The sequence below is a fragment of the Hemitrygon akajei genome, chromosome 12 (assembly GCF_048418815.1).
Source record: "Hemitrygon akajei chromosome 12, sHemAka1.3, whole genome shotgun sequence".
Taxonomy (NCBI): domain Eukaryota; kingdom Metazoa; phylum Chordata; class Chondrichthyes; order Myliobatiformes; family Dasyatidae; genus Hemitrygon; species Hemitrygon akajei.
The window spans coordinates 15,843,189-15,870,139 of NC_133135.1; the positions used below are offsets into that span (position 1 = coordinate 15,843,189).

The 26,951-nt window shown below is 41.0% G+C and overlaps 1 protein-coding gene across 1 annotated transcript in view; it reads right to left on the reverse strand.

Moving 5' to 3' along the window:
- The window catches only part of selenof (selenoprotein F), a 62,995-nt gene that overhangs the window by 9,487 nt on the left and 26,557 nt on the right, over positions 1-26,951 (reverse strand). The window contains exon 3 of the mRNA XM_073062622.1: positions 8,226-8,289. Within this exon, the coding sequence (XP_072918723.1) occupies positions 8,226-8,289 (64 nt within the window). The remainder of the gene's footprint in view (positions 1-8,225; positions 8,290-26,951) is intronic.

A 26,951-nucleotide genomic window follows, 5' to 3' on the forward strand; every position in this document is an offset into this window, starting at 1 on the left:
ATTTTTTCAAGGTCTAAGCAGGCCATAATATCGTTAAGCCATTGAGCATGTGTGGGCGGGGCAACATCTCTCTATCTAAGGAGGATTAAACGTCTAGCCAGGAGAGAGGCAAAAGATAATATTCGACACTTAGTCAAACTCAGACGTAAATCTGTCTCACCCCAGAAACCGAACAAAGCAATTAAAGGGTTAGGGTCTAGGTGGTGATTCAGAATATACGATAACGTTATGAAGACATCTTTCCAAAATTTCTCCAAGCTAGGACAAAACCAGTACATATGAATGAGAGAGGCCTCGCCCCTTTTGCATTTATCACAAAGCGGACTGATGTTAGGGTAAAATTGAGATAATTTAGATTTAGACATATGGGCTCTATGAACAATCTTAAACTGTAAAAGGCAATGGTGAGCACAAAGAGAGGTTGAATTAACCGATTTGAGAATCAAGTCCCAAGTCTCATCGGATAAAGAGGTATTTAAGTCATGCTCCCATGCCATTTTAATTTTATCCACAGGGGCACGTCGTAGGGCTGCTAATTTATCACGAATAAATGATATTAAATCTTTACCTAGTGGATTAATAGAAAGAAATAAGTCCATAACATTTTTCTCAGGCATTTCAGGGAAGTTAGGGATTAAAGGAATAATAAAGTGTCTAATTTGGAGATATCTAAAAAAATGAGCATTAGGCAGATTGAACTTAGCAGAGAGCTGTTGAAAAGAGGCGAAGCGATTATCAATAAAAAGATCTTCAAAATGTTTAATGCCCTTCCTATACCAATCATGGAAGGCTGAGTCATACGTAGTAGGTAAAAAAAGGTGATTATGTAAGATAGGGCTAGAAAAGGAAAAACGATGGAAACCATAAAATTTCCTAAACTGAGCCCATAGATGCAAAGTGTGTCTGACAAGAGGATTAACTATTAATCTGGACAAACTACTAGGGAGTACAGAGCCGAGAAGTGCAGAGATAGATAATTCTTTAGTGGAGCTCAACTCCATTGCCACCCAATTAGGGCACTCGGGTTGGCCATGGAAAAAAGACCAAAAGGTAGCACAACGTATATTGGCTGCCCAATAATATAAACGAAAGTTAGGTAAAGCCATGCCACCCTCTTTTTTAGATTTTTGGAGATAAACTTTGTTAATTCTAGAGCGCTTATTCTTCCACAGATATGACAAAATAATAAGAGTCTAAGGAATCAAAAAAAGATTTAGGAATAAAAATTGGGATTGATTGAAATAGATGTAAAAGTTTAGGGAGAACATACATTTTAACAACATTAATACGACCTACCAAAGACATAGATAGAGGTGACCATTGTAACAGACTCTGTTTAATAGTATATGAAAGATTGGCAAAATTTTCACGAAAGAGATCTTTAAACTTCCTTGTGACTGTAATCCCAAGATAAGTAAATTGATTGTGGACTACTTTAAAAGGGAGATCACCAAATGTTAATTCTTGTGCTTCTTTATTAATTGGGAAAAGTTCGCTCTTATGTAAATTAAGTTTATATCCAGAGAACTGGCTAAACTGGTCAAGAAGTGAAAACATTGGAGGTAAGGATGTAGACGGATTTGAAAAAAAAAGTAATAAGTCATCAGCATAAAGAGAAACTTTATGCTCAACACCCCCTCTCCAAATCCCAGTCAGTTCAGGACAATTTCGAAAAGCTATCGCCAAAGGTTCTATAGCCAAATCAAAGAGAAAGGGACTTAAAGGGCATCCCTGACGGGTGCCAAGTTTGAGGTTAAATAACTGGGATTTCTGAGAATTAGTTAAAACAGAGGCAGTAGGACACAAATACAGCAATTTGATCCAAGAGATAAAACTTTGACCGAAGTCAAATTTTTCTAAAACTGCAAAAAGGTAGTTCCACTCTATATGATCAAATGCTTTCTCCGCATCAAGGGAAATAACACATTCAGGAATCCCAGTTGGAGGTGAATATAAAATGTTAAATAAACACCGAATGGGTATGAAGTTTCTAGCATCAACAAAATATATTAAGTACAAATGGGAGCTCGAAGTGCTGTTGGACACCTCACCACTGGGATAATATTCACATTTGGATTCAGCCAGGTCACTTCTCCATTCATAACGTAACAAGGCATAGCCTTCTGTGCAGAGAATTGTAGCTGCAAAATCAGTGCCTATATATGAAATGCCACTGATTAAAATCACCACCTGTATAAAATTCTGAAACAGTCAGTTGGCCATGAACCTGCAAAAGAAGACATTTGGTTTTTGCAAGACTTTTTTGATCATTTTTAGATTAGCTCCATGCGCAGCTGCATGACCAACGTGTGCACTGATATTACCCTTTGCAAAGAATTCATTTTTACTTAATGTGTGAATCTGGCGTATATACTCAGTTCCATTCACATTCCGCTGTCAATATTCTGAATGATATGAGGGACTCGGCCAGATAGAAGATGGGATAAAAATCTACAAAGAAGTGTAATATTTTTTCCCAAACTATCTGAAGTTTATATATAATACTCATCAATCTTATGATTAATTGTGAATCAAGGACATTTTAATAGTGGTAGTCAACAGATGAAAGTATGAAAACAAAACACTTATGTACTTTAAACTAAAACAGAAAATGCAGGAAATAAGCAACAAATAAGGCAGCATTAATGGAGATTGCCTTTCATAAGAAGCAGTAGGTCTAGAATATGTTCGAGTTATTAAAAAAAGGGGGCGGGGAAGAGAAAAAAAATCAATAAAAATGCAGAAGCCAAGAGACTAAATGATACAAGTGTCAAGTCAAAGTAAAATTGTTATCAAGGTAACGTACAGTACGTCACCATATACTTCCTTGATACTAATTTTCTTGCAGGCATTTACAGGAAAGTAAAGAAACACAAAAAATTTATTAAAACACTACAAAAACTGTGGTGAGTTTGACATTTGTAGTTAATGGGCCAGGGAGATGTCAATTAAGATGGAAATGCTAGGCTTGACAAATTATGATGACAGGAGGACTACTTGCATTATAGCTCTTGACACAAAATACCGTAGATTCCGGACTACAGAGCGCACCTGATTAAAAGCCGCTGGCTCTAATTTTAGAAATAAAATCAATTTTTTACTTGTACAAGCCGCACCGGATTTTAGGCCGCACCGGATTTTCGGCCGCAGGTGTCCCACGTTGTAATATGAGATATTTACACAGAAAGATATTACACGTGAGGATTTTTTAACTTTTAATTAAATCCATATGGTAACAAACAAATATATATTGCAAATGCTTTTTTTCGAACCGTGCCTGTAATACGTCTACTTTTAAATATACATACGTATCGGTAACACAAATTACGTTGCATATACTTTTTTACTGAACAGCACGAACAACATTCCAATATCTCCTAGCGACTGGTAAAAATATATATACTGCAGCCTACCAGGAAAAGTTATTGATCGCCTTTAACTTAAAAGCAGCGTTTTCGCTCGGGTCTGATGAGCTCGCGTAACGCGATCGGGTCTAATCGGGTCTAATGAGCTCGGCTAATGTGCTCGGGTCTGATGTGCTCGGGTCTAATGAGCTCGCGTAACGTGATCGGGTCTAATCGGGTCTAATGAGCTCGGCTAATGTGCTCGGGTCTAATGAGCTCGCGTAACGCGATCGGGTCTAATGAGCTCGGCTAATGTGCTCGGGTCTGATGTGCTCGGGTCTAATGAGCTCGCGTAACGCGATCGGGTCTAATGAGCTCGGCTAATGTGCTCGGGTCTGATGAGCTCGCGTAACGCGATCGGGTCTAATGAGCTCGGCTAATGTGCTCGGGTCTAATGAGCTCGCGTAACGCGATCGGGTCTAATGAGCTCGGCTAATGTGCTCGGGTCTGATGTGCTCGGGTCTAATGAGCTCGGCTAATGTGCTCGGGTCTGATGAGCTCGCGTAACGCGATCGGGTCTAATCGGGTCTAATGAGCTCGGCTAATGTGCTCGGGTCTGATGTGCTCGGGTCTAATGAGCTCGCGTAACGCGATCGGGTCTAATCGGGTCTAATGAGCTCGGCTAATGTGCTCGGGTCTAATGAGCTCGCGTAACGCGATCGGGTCTAAACGGGTCTAATGAGCTCGGCTAATGTGCTCGGGTCTGATGAGCTCGCGTAACGCGATCGGGTCTAATCGGGTCTAATGAGCTCGGCTAATGTGCTCGGGTCTGATGAGCTCGCGTAACGCGATCGGGTCTAATGAGCTCGGCTAATGTGCTCGGGTCTGATGAGCTCGCGTAACGCGATCGGGTCTAATCGGGTCTAATGAGCTCGGCTAATGTGCTCGGGTCTGATGTGCTCGCGTAATGCCCCCACCTTCCCGTTTATCGCAAACCGGTATTTCCCACAAGACGCGGCGAAACCGGATGTGACGTCTAGCATTCCGGGCTGTAGTACAGAAAACATACTAACAAATGAATTACTAAGCGAAAATATTATAAACTAAATAACTGCCATAAAGGCAGCACAATGCTTTTCTTCGAGTGTTTTCCATGTTGATGAGGGTGAGTACAAATGACTGATTTACAATAATTTAATTGTGAAAGTGCGCTTGATTTATCGTACAATTTCATTGGACCTCTGTGAACTACTCATCAATTTTATTGGTCTACTGTTACGAGGCAAAATGTTTTTGGCGGCATGAAAAAAAACCATGTATTAGCCGCTCTGTATTAAAGGCTGCAGAGTTCAAAGCTGTTCAAAATGTGGGAAAAAAGTAGCGGCTTATAATCCGACATCTACGGTAGTTATAACCAAACTTTGATACCCAAAGATATCCAAAAATAATATATAGCGGAAGTACTCAACTTTTTTCTCTCAACAACAGATTATGTTTTTCTTCAAAAATAAAAGGTTCTCAAAATCAGTCCTAAATTTGATCTGCATTTGGCAAAACTGATTATTTTAAGCAAAATATACTTTATTCAAAAATGAAATTATTTACATTGAACCATTAAATGACATTCAATCCATTACAGACATTTCCTCTACATTCTATCCATTTCCACATGCTCAGCCACTTGCATAGCACTATGCTGGTTCATCTTTACACACCATTGTTGAGGGGTATACTCTCTGCCACCCTACCCCTCAACTCCCACAGAAGAACTCTAAACTGTGGTCCTTCCCCACTGGGCCCTTGCGGTGACTGCACCAAGTTTCAATGCATCCCTCAGCACGTACTCCTGCAGCCAAGAGTGTGCCAGTTGGCAGCATACCCCCACGGACATCTCCATGTGTTGGTAGACCATCAAGTTTTCGGCTGACCAAAGAGCGTCTTTCACTGAGTCGATGACCTGCCAGCAGCACCGGATGTTGGTCTCCGTGTGCGTCCCCGGGAACAGCCCATAGATCACAGAGTCCTCTGTTACGCAGTTGCTGGGGATGAATCTCGACACTGTCCCTTCCATCCTCCTCCGCGAACCCACAGTGTGCAAACAGGTGGGTCACCGACTCCGCACTGACAGTCCTCCCGTGGGCAGCGGGGTGTGGAGACGACATTCTGGGCGTACAGGAGGGATCGGACTGGGAGGGCCCGTCTCACCGCCAGCCAGGCAAGGTCTTGGTGCCTGTTGATGAGGTCTGGCGATGAGGCATTTTGCCAGATGAACTGGACGGTCTGCTCAGGGAACCACTCCACTGTGTCCATCATGTCCTTCTCCTGCAGTGCCTGCAGGACATTACATGCCGATCATTGCCTGATGGCCCTGTGGTCAAAGGCGTTGACCTGGAAGAACGTTTTTTTTTTACGAAGGACGGGTATGGCAGCAACGACCAGCTGACTGGGGTGTTGCACGGGAGTGGGGCCAGACCCCATCCTTCGTAGCCAGGGTGACAGGTAGAACCTGGGCATATAGTGGTACCTGGTGCCCACATACCTAGGTTCCACACACAACCTGATGCAGCCACACACAAAGCTGGCCATCAGGGTGAGGGCAACATTGGGGATGTTTTTGCCCCCATTGTCCAGGGACTTGTGCATGGTGGCCTGTCTGACCCACTTGCGCCAAGTACAGCAGCCCTGAGAGCACCTCACACCTGATGACCATGTTCTTGCCCATTATCGAAAGGGAGTGCCCTTCCCACAGTCCCTGTTTGTTTCATCTTGGCAGTCCGCTCCTGCCAGTTCTTACTGCACGTCTTGGCCCCTCCGAACCAGTTCCCCAACACCTTCACATGATCAGACCTGATGGTGAAGGGGATGCTGGATCGGTCGGGCCAGTTGCCGAAGAGCATGGCTTCGCTCTTTGTGTGGTTGGCCCTGGCCCCCGACGCCTGCTCAAACTGTTCGCAGATGCTGATCCCCCTGCGAACTGACCTCGGATCAGAGCAGAAGACGGTGACATCGTCCATGTACAGGGAGGTTTTGACTTGGGTCCCTCCATTGTCTGGCAGTGTCACCCCTCTTATGCCCTCATCCCTCCTGATGGCTTCAGCAGAGGATTCTATGCAGCACACAAACAAGACAAGGGAGAGAGGGCAGCCCTGCCTGACTCCAGACCTGATGGGGAAGCTGGCTGTATCCCACCTGTTGACCTGGACTACACTACAGATGTCTGTGTAGAGCAGTTTGATCCAATTCCGGATTCCCTCCCCAAATCACATTTTGGAGAGTACATCCACCATGTACGTGTGCAATATCCTGTCAAAGGCATTCTTCTGGTCCAAGCTGACCAGGCAGGCATCCATCCCCGTCCTGCACGATGGTGATGGTGTCTCTCAGCAGCACGAGGCTGTCCAAGATCTTCCTACCTGCTACAGCACAGGTTTGGTCTGGGTGGATCACCTGTTACAGAGCAGACTTGACTCTGTTGGCAATAGCCTTGGACAGGATCTTGTAGTCCACATTCAGGAGTGAGATGGGCCCCCAATTTCTAATGTCCTCCCTCTCCCCCTTCTGCTTGAAGATGAGGGTGATGATGCCCTTCTGCATGGATTCTGACATGCTGCTGGCCAGAAGCATAGCGTTGTGCACTTCCAGTAGGTCATGGTCCATCCGGTTCCACAGAGCCGGGCTGATGCTGTTGTTTTTGTTTCAGGATCTGGATTGCAACCTCATACAGTCTGTACTGAGTAGTCAAACTTCACAAACTTATATTTCCTTTTACTGCAGACAAGGTTGTTAAAGAAAACAAAGGAACAAAAATGATCAATAAAATGCAGCTGAAAAACAAAGGCTTCAAGGTCAGTTACAAAAGCTTTTAATGTAACCTGTTATTCCATCACTTTCACACCAGTGGGACACCAATATGCTGATTCTGTGTGAATACTAAAGGAAATAAATATCCTAGTGGGAGTCATTAGATACCAAAATCAAATCACAATTAAGAAGTGTGTTGAAAGAATAATTAATGACAGATTTATACAGCTCAATACCACCTAAAAATACCACTTGAAAAGCTGTTTATTTTTTTCTTTGACCTTCGGATAATCTCAATTCCAGGAAAATAAACAATCTGAACATTTTGCATAAATAAGATTAAGCAAGTTTTGCCCATGGAATGTCTACACTGCATCTACACACAACTTAAAAAATCACATGGTTTTACAATCCCTTATCTCCATTACCTCTCAATCTTTCTAGACTTGTTTAACTGTCCTAGCTAACCTCTACTACATGGAATGCCCATCATAAAAAAGTCAATTATTTACGGGGCACAGAAATACTTGTGACCGTGACATCTGGCCTTTTTACTGGCTCCCTTCCCACTCTCCACTGACTTGAACATTTCTTCCAGAGGCTGTAATGCTTCATTTGCACTTCTTCCTATTTATTGTATTGAATTTGGTGCCCATAATGTGATCTCCTCCAGACTGGAGATGCCTTAAACAAATTGGATATATGTTTTGCATAACACCTTTATTCAGTCCATGAGACCGATGCTGAGCTTCCAGTATCAGTCATTTTAATTTTCAATTCTATTTCCACTCTGATTTTGAGTCACAGAGTCATAGAACAATATTACTCAAGATACTGGGTAATTGGATTTCTGTGCTCAGGCACTGAAATGGGATTATAATCCACTATCATATAAATTGGAGGTAAAATTGTTATCACTTACTTAAGAAGGCATTATAGTTTAGCATTTCCTATCTACGAGACCAATAGAAGATTTCCATGCAGCAACATTACAAGTTATACATGCTTTGACTTTCAGTTATGAAGGTTTAGTTGTACTAAAACTAAGATTACATTACAAGAAAGGTTTTATAAACTTACCCTGGACTTGAGGGAACCTGCCCAATTTTCATCCACATACTTCAAGGACAGCTCCAGCATACAACTGAAAAGAAAAGAAACAAATAATAGTCTGTATCAAAAAGCAAATTATGCAAGATCCTCAAGTCTCTGTAATCTGCACGATTAACACAGGGTTGTTTAACGATTTAATCATGTTTTAATTATTCAATATTCCTGAATAATTCACCTTTAAAAATGGAACTACCTCAGCGTCTCTCTGGGAAGTAGTGTGACCAGTATTCAGTTCTTAACGTAGGTATGTTATCAATAAAGATTCAAAGGATTGCTCCATCACCTTTTCTGAGTCTGTCTAAAATCACGTCTTTGTGTCTGTGATGATCAACCCATTAGTCCAAAGGCAAAAGCAGAAGTTCAATAAGCAGATGTTGAAGTTATAAAACTACATGAAGGACTTTTACAGATACTTCATCAAGTTTATTGTCATTTCGACCATAAACTGCTGGTACAGTACACAGTAAAAATGAAACAACGTTCCTCCAGGACCCTGGTGCTACATGAAACAACACAAAACTACACTAGGCTATGTGAGACAGCACAAGGTTACACTAGACTATGTGAAACAACATAAAAACTGCATTAGACTACAGACCTGCACAGGACTACATAAAGTGCACAGAACAGTGCAGGGCAGTACAATAATTAATAAACAAGACAATAGGCACAGTAGAGGACAAATTACAATATAATAATAAATGATGTAGATGTCAGTCCAGGCTCTGGGTATTGAGGAGTCTGATGGCTTGGGGGAAGAAACTGTTGCACTGTCTGGTCGTGAGAGCCCGAATGCTTCGGTACCTTTTGCCAGACGGCAGGAGGGAGAAGAGTTTGTGTGAGGTGTGCGTGGGGTCCTTCACAATGCTGATAGCTTTGCGGGTGCAGCGTGTGGTGTAAATGTCTGTGATAGCGGGAAGAGAGACATCGATGATCTTCTCAGCTGACCTCACTATCCGCTGCAGGGGCTTGCGATCCGAGACGGTGCAATTCCTGAACCAGGCATGATGCAGCTGCTCAGATTGCTCTCAATACTGCCCCTGTAGAATGTGATGAGGATTGGGGGGGGGGGAGGGGGTGGGAGATGGACTCTTCTCAGCCTTCACAGAAAATAGGAACATAGAAAACCTAAAGCACAATACAGGCCCTTCAGACCACGATGTTGTGTTGAACATGTACTTACTTTAGAAATTATTTAGGGTTACTCATAGCTCTCTATTTTTCTAAACTCCATGCGTCTATTCAGGAGTCTCTTAAAAGACCCTATCATATCCGCCTCCACCACCACGCACTCACCACCCTCTGCGTAAAAAACTTACCCCGACATTTCCTCTGTACCTACTTCCAAGCACCTTAAAACTATGCCCTCCAAAACCAGCCATTTCAGCCCCAGGAAAAAGCCTCTGACTATCCACATGATCAAAGCCCCTCATCATCTTATATGCCTCTATCAGGTCACCTCTCATCTTCCATCGCTCCAAGGATAAAAGGTGAAGTTCACTCAACCTATTCTCATAGGGCATGCTCCCCAATCCAGGCAACATCTTTGTAAATCTCCTTTGCACCCTTTCTAGTTTCCACATCTTTCCTGTAGTGAGCTGACCAGAACTGAGCACAGTACTCCAGTGGGGTCTGACCAGGGTCCTATAAAGCTGTAACATTACTTCTCGGCTCTTAAACTCAGTCTCATGGTTGATGAAGGCCAATGCACCGTATGCCTTCTTAACCACACAGTCAACCTGTGCAGCAGCTTTGAGTGTCCAATGGACTCGGACCCCAAGATCCCTCTGATCTTCCACATTAATTACCATTAATACAATATTCTGCCATCAAATTTGACCTACCAAAATGAACCACCTCACATTTAAATGGTTTGAATTTCATATGCCACTTCTCAGCCCAGATTTGCATCCTATCAATGTCCTGCTGTAATCTTTGACAGCCCTCCACACTATCCACAACACCAACAACCTTTGTGTCATCAAAATGATGCAAAGGTTTCGATTCAGGGATGCATTTCTACAATTTGCAGATGACACAAAGTTGGGTGGTAGTGTGAAATATGAGGAGGATGTTAGGTGAATGCAGGTGACTTGGATAGGTTGGGTGAGTGGGCAGATGCAGTTTAATGTGGATAAATGTGAGGTTATCCACTTTAGTGGCAAGAACAGGAAGGCAGATTACTATCTGAATGGTGTCAAGTTAGGAAAAGGGGAAGTACAATGAGATCTAGGTGTTCTTGTACATCAGTCACTGAAAGTAAGCATGCAGGTACAGCAGGCAGTGAAGAAAGCTAGTGGTATGTTGGCCTTCATAACAAGGGGAGTTGAGTATAGGAGCAAAGAGGTCCTTCTGCAGTTGTACAGGGCCCTGGTGAGACCACACCTGGAGTATTGTGTTCAGTTTTGGTCTCCAAATTTGAGGAAGGACATTCTTGCTATTGAGGGAGTGCAGCGCAGGTTCACGAGGTTAATTCCCGGGATGGCGGGACTGTCATATGTTGAATGATTGGAGCGATGGGCTTGTATACGCTGGAATTTAGAAGGATGACAGGGGATCTGATTGAAACATATAAAATTATTAAAGGATTGGACACAGTAGAGGCAGGAAACATGTTCCTGATGTTGGGGTAGTCCAGAACCAGAGGCCACAGTTTAAAAATAAGGGGTAGGCCATTTAGAAAGTTGAGAAAAAACTTTTTCACCCAGAGAGTTGTGGATCTATGGAATGCTCTGCCTCAGAAGGCAGTGGAGGCCAATGCTCTGGATGCTTTCAAGAAAGAGTTAGATAATGCTCTTAAAGATAGCGGAGTCAAGGGATATGGGGAGAAGGCAGGAATGGGGTACTGATTGTGGATGATCAGCCATGATCACATTGAATGGCGGTGCTGGCTCGATGGGCCGAATAGCCTACTCCTGCACCTATTGTCTATTGTCTAATTGACCTGAACTATGGAACTTGACAGTGCTTCACAAACTTCTTTTTATTTATAATCTGGTTAGGCACATGCTGTCAAGCTCATGCACATCATGAACATCAAAAATATATGATCATGTAGGTGGGGAAGGGAAATTTTATGGTAAAATACATTTTCAGGAGACACAAAACGACTGTAGATGGTGGGATCTGGTGCAACTAAACAAGGTGCTGAAGATTTCCTTCTGCACCTACTGACTGACCTACTGAGTTCCACCAGCAGTTTGTGCTTTTGCTATATAGTTTTTGCTGTTCACCTAGATTTTTGGAACTAGTATCTCCTATTTGTTGCATACTTATTCAAAAGGCCATAAGCAAAGATGTTTTAAAATTATTTTTCTTCTTAGCACATCACACTTTAAGTTAGGAAAATTCTGCCAATAGGTGATGCTTTAAAGCAGATTAAAGATACCTTATAAACATGAGAAAGTCTGCAGATGCTGGAAATCCATTATATTCAAAGATACCATTATAATCAATGCCTCTATACATGAACAGTCAACAATACACACTCTAGCTTAGTGACTCACTATGAAGAGTCACTAAGAAGGGTCTACAACCAGAAATGGCAACTTAATGTCTCTTTCAACACATGCTACTTGATCTGCTCAGTGTTTCCAGCACTTTCTATTTTTATTTCAGATATTCAACAACTGCAGCGTTTTTAAAAAAAAATTTCCATTCAGTAACCCAAACAAATATGCAACCATGTAGATCTGTGGATTTTGAGAGATGCAATTTCAAAGTGCAAATTAATGTGTCACATATGCCCATGAAGTGTGAATTCTATGACAAGGAGCTGTGAATATAAAGGTCTTCTCATGTTTTTGAAGAGAACACTGTATCATATTGATGAATTTCTTACAAGGAATGTGGGACCCTGGGACAAATAATAAAAGATTTACTGTCTAACTTCTAATTATACAGCACACATTTTTTTTCTCCATTACCAATGGCCACTGGACAGTAATTTCCCAGCTGCAGCTGGAAGCAATTAGATATTGCAGGTACTATGCAATTGCATGAATTTCATTTTTTTTGTCTAAGCTGGTACCTTCCTATCCCAATCACGTCTTCTCTGCCCATCAATAGATAGCTGCTAAACAAGACAAAAATCCAATTATCCCAGACAAAGAAAACTAAGTTTCCCCATCAGATTTAATGCTATAACAATTGGGAAGGGAACAAAAATGTGGAATGAAACACATAATACAGAATGGTAATTACAGACAATTCAATTGAACAATATAACATCTATTCTCAACTATTTGTGACTGTCCATGGGTTAGCTATTAAACAAGAAGGCATTGTTCTCATTTTATTGAATGCCTTCAACCCAGCACTCTGCAGTGATCAACAAATTATAAGTGTGCTGTTCATTAAATCCTCAAAATAAAAGCAGTAATTATTTACCAGGGGAAATAAAAGAAACAACCCCCAATTAAGGGGAATGTGCTGTTCAAATGCATAACCTCAAAGAAGTTTCAGAATAAATTAAAATCTAACAAGGGTGTTGGGCCTAACTGTAGAAATTAGTGAAGGGAGCAAACAATATGTTTAATGCGACACTACTCAAAGTATACACGTTACTATACACCACCTTGAAATTCATTTTCTTGAAGGCATTCACAGCAAAACAAAGAAATAAAATAGATTCAATTTAAAATTACACACAAACACTGACAAACAGCCAATGCGAAGAAGAAGACAATTAGTGGATTTCTTTTAAGTAAAGAAATAATACTAAAATAATGAGTTGTGGAGTCCTTGAAAGAGAGACCATAGATTATGGAATCAGTTCAGAGTTGAGGTGAGTGACTTTATTCACACTGGTTCAGAATCCTGATAGTTGAAGGGTAATTGCTGTTCCTGAGCATGGTAGTATGGGAGCTAAGCTTCCCGTACCTTCTTTCTGACGGCAGCAGCGAGAACAGATTATGGCCTGGATGGAGGGGGTATTTGATTACAGTATATATCTATGGTTATAAATCAGTGTGTGATCATTTATTATCAAAAGTATACAATAAACATTTAAAATACAGGTGTGCACCACTTAACCTACATTCAGACAATGTCCAATCACATATACATCTGTAGTCCCGATCGGAGTACGTGATGTAGCGGACGTAACCAATCTCATGTATCACGCGCCTCGAGTGTAGCAGCGTTATCTCTCAGTTTAACTTTCTTTTGAAAATATTACCGTAAAGTGCACCATGGCTTCCAAACGCAGCAAAACCACTCCTAGTGACAGCAGCAGCAAGAGGCAAAGGAAAAGTACTGATTTGGAAGTGAAACAAAAGGTTATTAAACAATATGAAGGTGGAAAACCAGTGAATGCTATTGCTCGGAATTTAGGCATGTTGCACTCGACCTCAACAATCCTGAAAAACAAAGAAAAAATTCTCCAAGCTGTTAAAGGATCAGCTTCACTGTAAACAACAAGGTTCAGGAAAATGCAAGAGGGACCTATATCAGATATAGAGAAATTGCTAATGACATGGATTGAGGACCAAACACAAAAGAGAATCCCTCTCAGCACGTTGACGATCACTGCTAAGGCACAGAGCTTGTTCAAAATGCTTAATGAAAAAGCAGGACCAGACTACGATATCAAGTTTAGTGCTAGCTCTGGGTGGTTCAAGCGCTTCAAGCAAGGTTTTTCGCTGCATAATGTGAAAGTTAGTGGTGAGTCTGTGAGTGCTGATGCAGAAAAGAAAAAGCAAACTAGGCAAACAACACTGGACATATTCCTGAAAAAGCCAACACCTTCTGAAGAAGTGGAACACTATGAGGAAGTTGAGAACAGTCATGTGGATGATCCTAATCCTCTTTGATAAATTGTGTGTGATATAGGCTAAGAAAATGTTTACATAAAAGTTTAAAAAGTGAAAAAATTAAAAAGTTTAAAATGAAATAAAAAACTATAGTGTATGTATTATAGTGTACAGTATACAGTTTTAGTGTAAGCTCTTGGTTACTTAGTCAATACAGGGACACTACAGTACTCCATATGAGTTTGCTAAATATATAATATGGTGTTCGCACAACATCCGAATCACATAACATCCAATTTCACAGAACATATCGTGGAAGATAAGCAACGCATACCTGTACACATCACATTTCAACAATGTGAAATGTATGATTAAAAAAAAAACTATTTTAGCATTAAACATGTCAATCAGCTTTGAACAAATACCTTTCCAAGTCTAGGGTACAGGTCATTACTTTTTATACTCCGCATTCAAGTTGCACTGTGATACTGTAGTAAGGTTTCAATACATCCCGTGTTGAAGCACAGCTGTACTATGTACTTCTTATATTTGAAATACAAGTGACTAATTTCTACTCAACACTGTATCTGATGTGAGAGGGACAAATGTAGAGCTTACTAAGTGTTTACTGCATTCCAACAATGCAACAGTTGTGAATTTACATTTTAAAAGTTCTCTGGGCAACACTCACACGAAACAATGGCAGTATATTGTTGCCAGCTGCTCAATTTAACTAATAAATTAAACGAACCTTCACTAAATACATGTTTACAATTAATTTCAAGTGAGTTTTAAAATAAAGAGAATTACCGTAGATTCCGGACTACAGAGCGCACCTGATTAAAAGCCGCTGGCTCTAATTTTAGAAATAAAATCAATTTTTTAATTGTAAAGGCCGCACCGGATTTTAGGCCGCACCGCTACTTTTAAATATACATACGTATCGGTAACACAAATTACGTTGCATATACTTTTTTACTGAACAGCACGAACAACATTCCAATATCTCCTAGCGACTGGTAAAAATATATATACTGCGAGCCTTTAACTTAAAAGCAGCGTTTTCGCTCGGGTCTGACGCGCTTGCGTAACGCGATCGGGTCTAATCGGGTCTGACGCGCTCGGGTCTGACGCGCTTGCGTAACGCGATCGGGTCTAATCGGGTCTGACGCGCTTGCGTAACGCGATCGGGTCTAATCGGGTCTAATGCGCTCGGGTCTTGCTTTTCTTCGAGTATTTTCCATGTTGATGAGGGTGAGTACAAATGACTGATTTACAATAATTTAATTGTGAAAGTGCGCTTGATTTATCGTACAATTTCATTGGACCTCTGTGAACTACTCATCAATTTTATTGGTCTACTGTTACGAGGCAAAATGTTTACGAGGCGGCATGAAAAAAAACCATGTATTAGCCGCTCCGGATTAAAGGCCGCAGAGTTCAAAGCTGTTCAAAATGTGGGAAAAAAGTAGCGGCTTATAATCCGGAATCTACGGTATTCTTTAGCAAGACCAACAAAATGCTGGAGGAACTCATAGGGTGAGGCAGCATCCATGGAAGTGAATAAGCAGTCGACGTTTCTGGCCAAGGCCCTTCTTCTGCTGTATCCTTTATATCTAAAAAGACTGTTAAGGTATATATTCAAAATAATGTAGAGATCTATGAATAACAGATAAAACTATTAATAACAAGCAACATTTTGGTGAAAGTAGATAGACATAAAGAAACCTAAGTATTACAGATCAAAGCTTCCTTTACCTTTTCTTCTTAGATTTTTATACTTTCCAAATACCAGCAACCTACATAATATATAATAACCTGACGAAGGGTCTCGGCCCGAAACGTCGACAGTGCTTCTCCTTATAGATGCTGCCTGGCCTGCTGTGTTCCACCAGCATTTTGTGTGTGTTGTTTTAATATATAATAATATATCATGAACTTGGGCCATTGCCACCCTGGCAAAGAGATGTTGACTGTCCAATCCATCTATACCTCACAATCTTATACAGTTCTATCAAATCGTCTCTCATCTTCCGTCACACCATATAATATTGATATCATATTCTATTTACTATGTTCTCCGAACTGTGTGCGAAGCTCTCTTATTCCATGACACAAAGTTAAAAGTCCTGTTTAAGAAGTACCCATGACAAAAAGAGGTAATGGTTAGCAAACTTACATATTGTGCACAAAACAGGAACAATAGAAACATATATGGCACCATATATATGGCATATTTGGTTGAGCTGTTAAGTTTTTGTACAAGGGACAGGTTGGGGTATTTGGGATTTGCGAGGTTTTGTTTCTTTTTCTTTTTGTGCAGGGAGGGGGATTGATGATTTTCTTTCAACTACTTAAATGATTTTCTGTATTCTATGGCTATTTGGAGAAGACAAATTCCAGAGTTGCATTCTGCATACATACATAGATAATAAGATCAACCTTTGAACCAGCAATCCAAAGAAATGTATAATTTCTCTTTAGAGGTAAGTACATTTACACACAAATAAACAAGCAACACAACACCATGGAAGAGGTCTTTTGGGCTGTCATCTCTGTGCTGGCTCTATGCAAGAGCAAAACATTCTTAGTGTCACTATCTCACAATCTCACTATAGGACTGCAAATTCTTTCAGACATTGATCCAGCACTTATTCCAAAGGCTACAATTGTGTGTAGCTATACTGGTAGCCCTGGCAGTGCCTCCAGACTCTCGCCACTTAAGTGAGAGTGTCACCAAACTACACAAGCCATAATCTCTGTGCAAACGTCAGTTCTCTGAGCCCTTCAATTCTGTAAGCAGGCAGTCAAATTTTCAGATAGCAATGACAACACAGCCAAGTTTATTGCTTAAGCCATGTCATAAGTATGTTGCTCTTGGATACTACACGAGAAGGTTGTCTTGAACTTAAAGAGAAAGCTGGAATGAACTGCTAACTTAACCACACACAAGTCTCTCACTTAGGCAAGTACATACATAGAATTTATTCAAAATATATTAAAATTATGCAAAATACTATATATATTTTCAGCAACTAGAAATTTTTTGGGTAATTTCTTCTGAAGTTTTTACATAGTTGATAGCATTTCCAGTACATCCTTCTGTTTAACTGACTGGAAAAATGAAACATCTGGTTAATTCAAAACAAAATGTTTTAGCATATACTGTGCACCCACGTTTCACAAGATGTAATGTCAAATGAAGGTGGATAGATCAGGAATTAAATATTATCATGTTTTTCTTCAGTAGTAGAGCAATGAAATACAGTACTTCAAAAGGGTGATTGCTGCAAATTTTAATATGATTAAAGAAATTCTGAGGATAAGATACAAGAAAGTTATATTTATTCCTGGTAACTATTGCATTAGAAAATAGCCCAATTCTGAATCTTCAGTATTTCTTCACAGAAGTGATAAAGTGGAACACAAAACAGAGTTCTATTTGCAGAACGCACTTCAGGATAGCTGACCTGCAGGAGTTGTTTTTACATTGTTCCAAAGTCAGTCCATATGGGGTTGAATACAGTAAAGGTTCCTTAATTAATTAGCAGTTTCACCAACACAATAAGCATTAATATCTTGATAATGTCAGAAATGGCTATTTTTCTATTATATTAAATACAGTTTTAGCTATGAGCCAGGAGTGATTTGATGCTCTGCGGGAAAATTTACTTGACTGCACATTAATAAAATGAATACAGCAGCCAGCTGACAGCCGTATGCAGCATCCCAGTTTGGCTGGTTTTCTGAAGAAAAGGATTGCATAATAGTAAAGGGATCAGCTAACATTACTGAAGGCTAGAAAAAAAAAGAAAAACGGCAGTAGGGTTGGGCAATTAAATCACAAATTTTGAAATAAGCTTTGATCTGCAAGACGTACTTCAGCAGAAAATGTTTAGCAGAAAAACATGAGGCAATTTGAATGAGGTTAGTGGATAGGTAAATAAATAGTAGAAGCAATATGGTGCAGATAAATGAAGCCAAGATTTTAAAAAAAAGGCAAGAGTATTTTTTAACTAGTGGTGAACTGGAAAATGTTGATTCACAAGTAATCTGTTGTCCTTGTACACATGGGTGCAGCAAGCAGTTATGAGGACAAATTTTACGTTGGTATTCATTGCAATAAGATTTGAGAATAGGAGCAACAGAAAGACATAGAAACAGGAGTGGACCACACGTTTTTCAAGCCTGTTCTGCCATTCAGTAGGATTAAGGCGTACCTATCCTTGCTTCAAATTCATTGGAGCACTTCAGAAGACATTTTTAAGACTTGCAGTTTTGGAGTTCCATATAGTCCAGATTGAGTGGATTTTCGCCTCTGAAGGGCATAATTTAACCATATATTTAAGTTTCAAGATCATAATTTCTATAACTGTTTTTCTTTTAGTTCTAGATTAGTTGAACCTGAACTCTATGATGTGAACTAAACTGATATTCCTAGATTGTTAGACTAAACCTTTGGATTACTACACTATGCATGAAATGCTGGAGGAAATCAGTAGGTCAGACAACATCTATGGAAAGGAATACACAGTTGACATTTCTAGCTGAGGCCCTTCGTCAGAACAGCACCATTCATATATTTTCTACCCATTTTCACAGTGGAATATACTGAAAACACATCAGAAATTATAGGTAGCCTACAGAAAAGAAAGTAAAGGTACCTACAGCAATTAATAAAAACATGAGAAATGCAAGGCAAACTAATAAAACAAAGCACTGACAAATACCCTGGGCCTAAATGACCTACATCCTAGTATTCCAGAGTATCCGCAGAGGCAGTGGATGTATTGATTGTCATATTCCAAAAATTGCTAATTTCTGGAAAGGTTCCAATGAAATGGTGAGGAAGGCAAAAGGTCTAGAATATAAGAACAGGGATGTGATGTTGAGGCTTTATAAGGCACTGGTGAGGTCTCACCTTGAGTATTGTTGAGTACTGAGTATTGTCCAGAGGACGTTCACAAGAATAATTCCAGGAATTAAATGGTTATCATATGAGGAACGTTTGATGGCTCTGGGTCTGTACCTGCTGGAATTCAGAAGGATGAGGAGGGATCTCATTGAAACCTTTGGGATGTTGAAAGGCCTAGATAGAGTAGATGTGGAAAGGATGTTTCCCATTGGGGGGGGGGGGGGGGGAAGGAAAGAGTCTAGGACAAGAGGGCACAGCCTCAGGATAGAGAGGTACCCTTTCAAAACAGAGATGCCGAGAAATTTCCTTAGCCAAAGGGTGATGAATTTGTGGAATTTCTTGTCACATGCAGCTGCGGAGGCCAGGTCGTTGAGTGTACTTAAGGCAGAGATTGATAGGTTCTTGATTGGACATGGCATTAAAGGTTACAGGGAGAAGGCCAGGATCTGGGGTTGAGGTGGAGATTAAAAAAAAGGATCAACCACGATTGAATGGTGGTGCAGACTCGATGGCCTAATTCTGCTCCTATGTCTTATGGAAATGGAAATTAGCAAATGTCACAATATGTTGTAGAAAGGTGGAAGCAGCAGGCTAACTAGCCTAAGAGGAAAATTCTATTCAATTTTAAGTAGTTTCTTCAAAAAGGGAAAAGGGGTTTTGGAGTAAGACCAAAGCTGAGGACCACAAGACTTAGGAGTAGAATTAGGCAATTCAGCTTAATTCAGTCTTCTCCTAAGCAGCTGTACAAATTGACAAAAAGAAGCTAGACAACTTTGACTAAGTAACGAGAAAATTGTGGATGCGGAATTGCAAAAAAGGTGAATTTAGATCAACAGACCAAGTGGATCAGACTCAGGGATGATAGGTCCCCATCAGTGCTGATAATGAAATCCAAAAGATTCAGAATCAAATCAACCACACGTATTCTCATTACATGAAACACTATCAGTAACAGTGGGTCTACAACAGCCTGGTGAAATGTCAAAGTAGTAAACCTTTAAAATTCAAAGCTGGAATCATTATGTACTAAAAAGTGATTAATTCATAAGACCATAAAACACAGGAGCAGAATCAGGCCATTCAGCAATTGAGTCTGCTCTGCCATTCCATCATGTCTGACTTATTATCCCTCTCAACCACATTCTCCTGTCTTCTTCCCGTAACTTTTGATGCCCTGACTAATCAAGAAGCTATCAACCCCCACGTTAAATATACCAAATGACTTGGCCTCCACATTCCTTAGATATTCCACCCTCTGGCTAAAGAAATTCCTCCTCATCTATTCTAAAGGGATGTCCTTCTATTCTGGGTCTGTGTCCTATGGTCCTAGACACCCCCACAAGAGGAAATCTGCTCCTTATCCAGTCTTTAAATATTCTTCTGAACTCCAGTGAGTACAGGCCCAAAGCCATCAAACGCTCCTCATACATTAACCCTTTTATTCCAGGGATCATTCAGATGAACGTGCCCTGGTCCCTCTCCCTTGCCAGAACACCTGTTCTTAGATATAATGGAGTTGATATAAGTGGATATAATGGAGTTGATTCAGCGGGGCTTAAACTAATGACATTTTAAATTATGTACCCTGGAGACATTTAAAAACCTTCTTTGCTATTTTAGCCATGTCACTCGAGTTCTGGTGATTACAAAGTGTTAAGGGCCTCGGCAACTACGGCAGATAAGTTTGCATAAAGGATGACCACAGTAGATTTTGCATGCAAAAGATCTGCAGCAGCAAGAGCTGGACCAATATTTTTATTATATCATTAATTATTTCTCTATCCTATTTGAAATTGCATATAATAAATATCATGGCTTATTCCCAAATGTTTCTTCATTGCTGGAATTAATTTAAATTAGCTGATAATTTCGGTTACCATTTAACACCATTGAGTGAGAATTTAGTACTATTTGCATCAAGGTGATAATTTGCAAGACAATTAGATAAACTTTACAAAGGGCATCTTTACTTTAAATGTGTGCATACTTACATTTGTTAGACAGGCACAGAATAAACGAGGAATCAGCACAAATATACAAAACATTAGTTAGACCACAGTTGAAGCAGTGCAAAGTTCAACATTCATAGAAAATTTATTAATGAAGTATGTATATGTCACCATATACAATCCTGAGATTTATGTTCTTATAGGCTTTCATAGCAGACCAAAGTAGTACAATAGAATCAATGAAAAATTACACACAAAGACTGACAAATGAACAACATGCAAAATAAGACAAACTGTGCAAATACAAAAAAATACTTGAGTGTGAGTCCACAGGTCATGGAATCAATACAGTGTTGAAGTGCGTGAAGTTATCCACATTGGCTTTCCACTGACGTTGAGTGGGAATATAACCAGAGCTCGTAGGTTAAGGGTGAAAGGGGACATGACGGGAAACTTCTTCACTCAGAGAGTGGTGAGAATGTGGAATGAGCTGCCAGCGCAAGTCATGCATGTGAGCTCGATTTCAATGTTAAAGCAAATTTTCGATAGGTACATGAATGGTAGAGGTATGGAGGGCTATGGCCCTAGTGCAGATTGATGGGAGTAGGTAGGTTAAATAGTTTTGGCATGGACTAGATGAGCCAAAGGGCTTGTTTCTGTGCTGTACTTCTCCATGACTCTATGGTTCAGAAGCTTGATAGTTGAAGTGAACTGTTCCTGAACCTGGTGGTGTGGAATTTAAGGCTCCTGTACCTACTTCCCATTGGTAGCAATGAGAAAAGAGCATGGCCTGAATGGTGGAAGTCTTGATGATGGATGCTGCTTTCCCGTGGCGGCACTCCCTGTAGATGCTCTAGGCAACATACTATAGGATGGATGAGTTTACACCAGAGCAGATGTAGAGGACATATGTCAGGTTGTTGAGATTCAATTGAGGAGAGACTAAGTAAACTAGGCTTGTTTTCTTTGGAGCAGAGAAGGCTGGAGCAATAATTTGATTGAGGTATACAAAATTATGAGGGAGACTGATAAAGCAGTAGATAAAGGACATTTCTTCAATACGTGTCCATGACTAGAATGTACAGAATTAAAGTAAATTATAAGAAACTTAAGAGAGCGCATAAGGAAGAATTTCTTTTCACCCAGAGGATAGTTGAAATCCACATTACACTTCTTAAGGTAGTGATGGAAGCAGGCACACTGCAACACTTAAGGGAGTATTTAGATGAACATTTGTAACACATGAAAGGCTGGAAAAGCTGATCTATATATAAAGATACTTGATGGCCAGTACATTCCAAATGGGCTGAATAGCCTGTTTCCATGTGGGTAATTTATGAACACAGATGGAACACTAACATTACTAATTATTAATTCTAGGGCAAATTAACTATATTAGATTAAACATGTACACTATTTTTAAAATATTTAACCATCATTGACTGTAGTTTTGCATTGAATACTATTATCTCATCAAAGCTAATCAATAAGCTTTAAGACATTGGCCTCAATACCAATTTATGCAACTGGATCCTTAATTTCTTTATTTGCAGACCCCAATCTTTTTGGATTGGAAACAACATCTCCTCCACAAACCTCCATCAGCAGAGGTACACCACTAGGCTGTGTGCTTAGCTCCCTGCTGTACTCACTTTACGCTTATGACTGTATGGTTAAGTACTGCTCGAATCAAAGGTAGTGACGAATCAGCAAAATAGAGGGAGATTGAAAATCTGGCTGAATGGTGTCACAACAACTGCCTCTCACTCAATGTCAAAATAACCAAAGAGCTGATTATTGATTACAGGAGGAAGAAACCAGAGGTCCATGAGGCAGAACTCAACAGGGGATCAGAAGTGGACAGTATCAGCAATGTTAAATTCCTCTGCATTATCATTTCAGACGATCTGTCCTGCATGTAACTGCCATTACGAAGAAGGCACGGCAATGCCTCTACTTTCTTAGAAGTTTGCAAAGATTTGGCATGTCATCCAAAACGCTGACATCTTCTATAGATGAATGGTGGAGGGTATACTGACTGGTTGCATAACAACCTGGTATGGAAACACCAATGCCTTTGAATGGCAATTGTGGAAATTGCTACATTAAGTAGTGGATACAGTCCATTCCATTGTGGGCAAAGGCCTCCAAACCATTCAGCAGATCTACAAGGAGTGCTGTCACAGGAAAAGCAGCATCCATCATCAAGGACACTCACCATCCAGCTCATACTGTCAGGGGCCAAGCTGTCCCAGGCCATCAGAGGGGCAAAATGTGCATACGCCCAATGAATCCACAGTCACTTCCAGGACAGCAGTGACATGCGGCACATGTGGAAGGGCATCCAGGACATCACCAATTACAGGATAACATCATCTGACTGTGCGGGTGATGCCTCCCTCCCAGATGCGCTGAATAACTTCTATGCCCGTTTTGAGGCAGAAAATAACGTGGTGGCGAGAAAGCCCACCCCTCCTACAAATGACCAGGTGCTGTGTCACATCGTGGCCGATGTGAGAAGAACTCTGTGCAGGGTCAACCCACGGAAGGCTGCTGGACCTGACAACATTCCTGGTAGAGTTCTCAGAGGATGTGCAGGCCAGCTAGCAGATGCTCTCACTGACATCTTCAACATCTCCCTGAGCAGTGCCACCATTCCAACGTGCTTCAAGATTACCACCATCATCCTTGTGCCGAAAAAGTCTTCAGTGGCCTGCCTCAACAACTACCGTCCCGTTGCACTCACACCCATATTCATGGAGTGTTTCGAGAGGCTCGTCATGAGGCACATCAAGACCCTGCTGCCCACCTCACTGGACCCCCTGCAGTTTGCGTACCGTCCCAACTGCTCAACAGACGACGCCGTTGCCATCACCCTCCACCTGGCCCTAACCCACCTGGACAAAAAAGACACGTACATTCGAATGCTGTTCATAGACTTCAGTTCAGCATTCAACACAATCATCCCTCAGAAACTGACTGGAAAGCTGAGCCTACTGGGCCTCAACACCTCCCTCTGCAACTGAATACTAGACTTCCTGACTGTGAGACCTCAGTCTGTCCGGATCGGGAGCAGCATCTCCAACACCATCACACTGAGCATGGGGGCCCCCCAGGGCTGTGTGCTCAGTCCACTGCTGTTCACTCTGCTGACCCATGACTGTGCTGCAACACACAGCTCGAACCATATCATCAAGTTCACCGATGACACGACCATGGTGGGTCTCATCAGCAAGAACGATGAGTCAGCTTACAGAGAGGAGGTGCAGCAGCTAATAGACTGGTGCAGAGCCAACAACCTGTCTCTGAATGTGAACAAACAAAAGAGATGGTTGTTCACTTCAGGAGGGCACGGAGCGACCACTCCCTGCTGAACATCAACAACTCCTCGGTAGAGATTGTTAAGAACACCAAATTTCTTGGTGTTCACCTGGCGGAGAATCTCACCTGGTCCCTCAACTCCAGCTCCATTGCAAAGAAAGCCCAGCAGCGTCTCTACTTTCTGCGAAGGCTGAGGAAAGTCCATCTCCTACCGCCCATCTTCATCACATTCTACAGGGGTTGTACTGAGAGCATCCTGAACAGCTGCATCACTGCCTGGTTCGGAAATTGCACCATCTCCGATCGCAAGACCCTGCAGCGGATAGTGAGGTCAGCTGAGAAGATCATCGGGGTCTCTCTTCCCGCCATTATGGACATTTACACTACACGCTGCATCCACAAAGCAAACAGCATTTGAAGGACCCCACGCACCCCTCATACAAATTCTTCTCCCTCCTGCCGTCTGGGAAAAGGCACCGAAGCATTCGGGCTCTCACAACCAGATTATGTAACAGTTTCTTCCCCCAAGCTATCAGACTCCTCAATACCCAGAGCCTGAACTGACACCTTACTGCCCTATTGTCCTGTTTATTATTTATTGTAAAGCCGGCACTGTTTTGTGCACTTTATGCAGTCCTGGGTAGGTTTGTAGTCTAGTGTAGTTTTTTTATGTGTTTTTTTACGTAGTTCAGTCTAGCTTTTATACTGTGTTATGTCACACCATGGCCCTGAAAAAACGTCCTCTCATTTTTACTATGTACTATACCAGCAGTTATGGTCGAAATGACAATAAAAAGTAACTTGACTTGACTTGATACTCTCTTCTCACTGCTGCCATCAGGAAAGTGGTACAAAAGCATTAGGTACCACGCCAGCAGATTCAGGAACAGTTATTTCTCCTCAACTATCAGGATCTTGAACGAGAGGGCACAACTTCACATATCCAACAGTGAACAGATTTCACAACCCATGGACTCACTTTCAAGGACTCTACAACTCACGTTCTCAATATTTACTGCTTATTTATTATTATTATTTTGTTTCTCCCCCACCCCCACTTTTTTTGTATTTGCACATTTTGTTATCTTTTGCACACTGGTTGCTTGTCCGCCTTTGTTGTGTGCAGATTTTCATTGATTTTATTGTGTTTCTTTGCATTTACTGTGAATGCCCACACAAAAAAAATCTCAGGGTAGCATATAGTGACATATAGGTACCTTGATAATGAATTTACTCTGACTTCACTTTGACCTTCTACTTTACACACAATCTACCCTAGCACACCTATACTTTTCAATGACCACACCATTTGTATCTATAGAAAGTATCTATACTGCACTTCATCTATTCTACTGACTACTACAGGCTGTGTATGGATAGAGGCTACTTTGTTTTGATATTGAAAAGTTCTTTATAATGGTTCAGAATATTCAGCTTTGTGAAACAATGTTAGCTCAGCCCACATCATTCCAATTAGAGAAGGAATAAACATAATGAATGGATAATTAGATTACATATATAATTAACCAATGGTTAATCACAAAAAGCTGCATCAAGAAGCACTTACTCAACAATAACAAGTTCATCAAAGCACAGTTTAACTTTGGCCAGGATCAGGTGGCCCCAGCCTTCATTGTAACGTTGGTCCAAACATGGACAAGACAGCTGTAATGCAGAGTGGCTGCAGGCAGCATTAATGTCAACATCTGATTGTATATCAAATTATGCATTCCTGATAAAATTGAAACCAATAGGAAACTTTCCACAGGCAACATCTCATACAACAAAACATTCATATTCTTCTGTGCCCTCCCATTATGCACAAGATACATATGCCTGAAAGCGTGTACAACCAGACTCAAAGACAGCTTCTATCCCACTCTTACAAGTATTGAACAGCAGTTGTGACCTCAATCTACCTCATGATGTCCTTACAACTTATTCCAAGTCCATGGCCTCCTCTTGTGCCAAGTTGAGACCACCTTCACGGTGAAGGAGCAAAACCTAATACTCCGTCTAGGTAGCATCCAACCTGATTGCATGAACATCGATTTCTCCTTCTGGTAAAAAAAATTCACCCCTCCCCTCCCCCCTCTGACCTTCAGCACCTATCACCTCCCCCAAGTCCTCTCCTTCTTCCCTTTCTCCTAGTGTCCACTATCCTCTCCTATCAGATTCCTTCTTCTCAAGCTCTTGACCTTTTCACCCACCTTGCCCCCCCACCCTTTTTATTATGGCATCTTCCCCCTTTCCTCTCAGTTCTGAAGGGTCTTGGACTGAAACATTGACTATTTATTCATTTCCATAAATGCTGCTTGACCTGCTGAGTTCTTACAGCATTTTGTGTGTGTTATAGGTTTCCCCCGCGATTCGAAGGTAGAGCGTTCCAATGAAATGGTTTGTTAGCCAGAATGTCGTAAAGTGAAGAAGCAATTACCATTTATCTATATGGGAAAAATTTGTGAGCCTTCCACATCCAAAAAAATAACCTACCAAATCATGCCAAATAACACATAAAACCTAAAATGACAGTAACATATAGTAAAAACAGGAATGTTATGATAAATACACAGCCTATATATAGAAATACTTTTCTGCAATCATTGCAGTACAGTACTGTCCACCATAGCGAGTCTCACGCAAGCGCTCTTGGTGGAAGCATTCAGCGCAAGCACTCTCGGCAGAAGCATTCTCCAGTAAACTTTAACCTATGAAGCTGCCAAATAAAACCAAATAAGAAATCATACCAAATAAC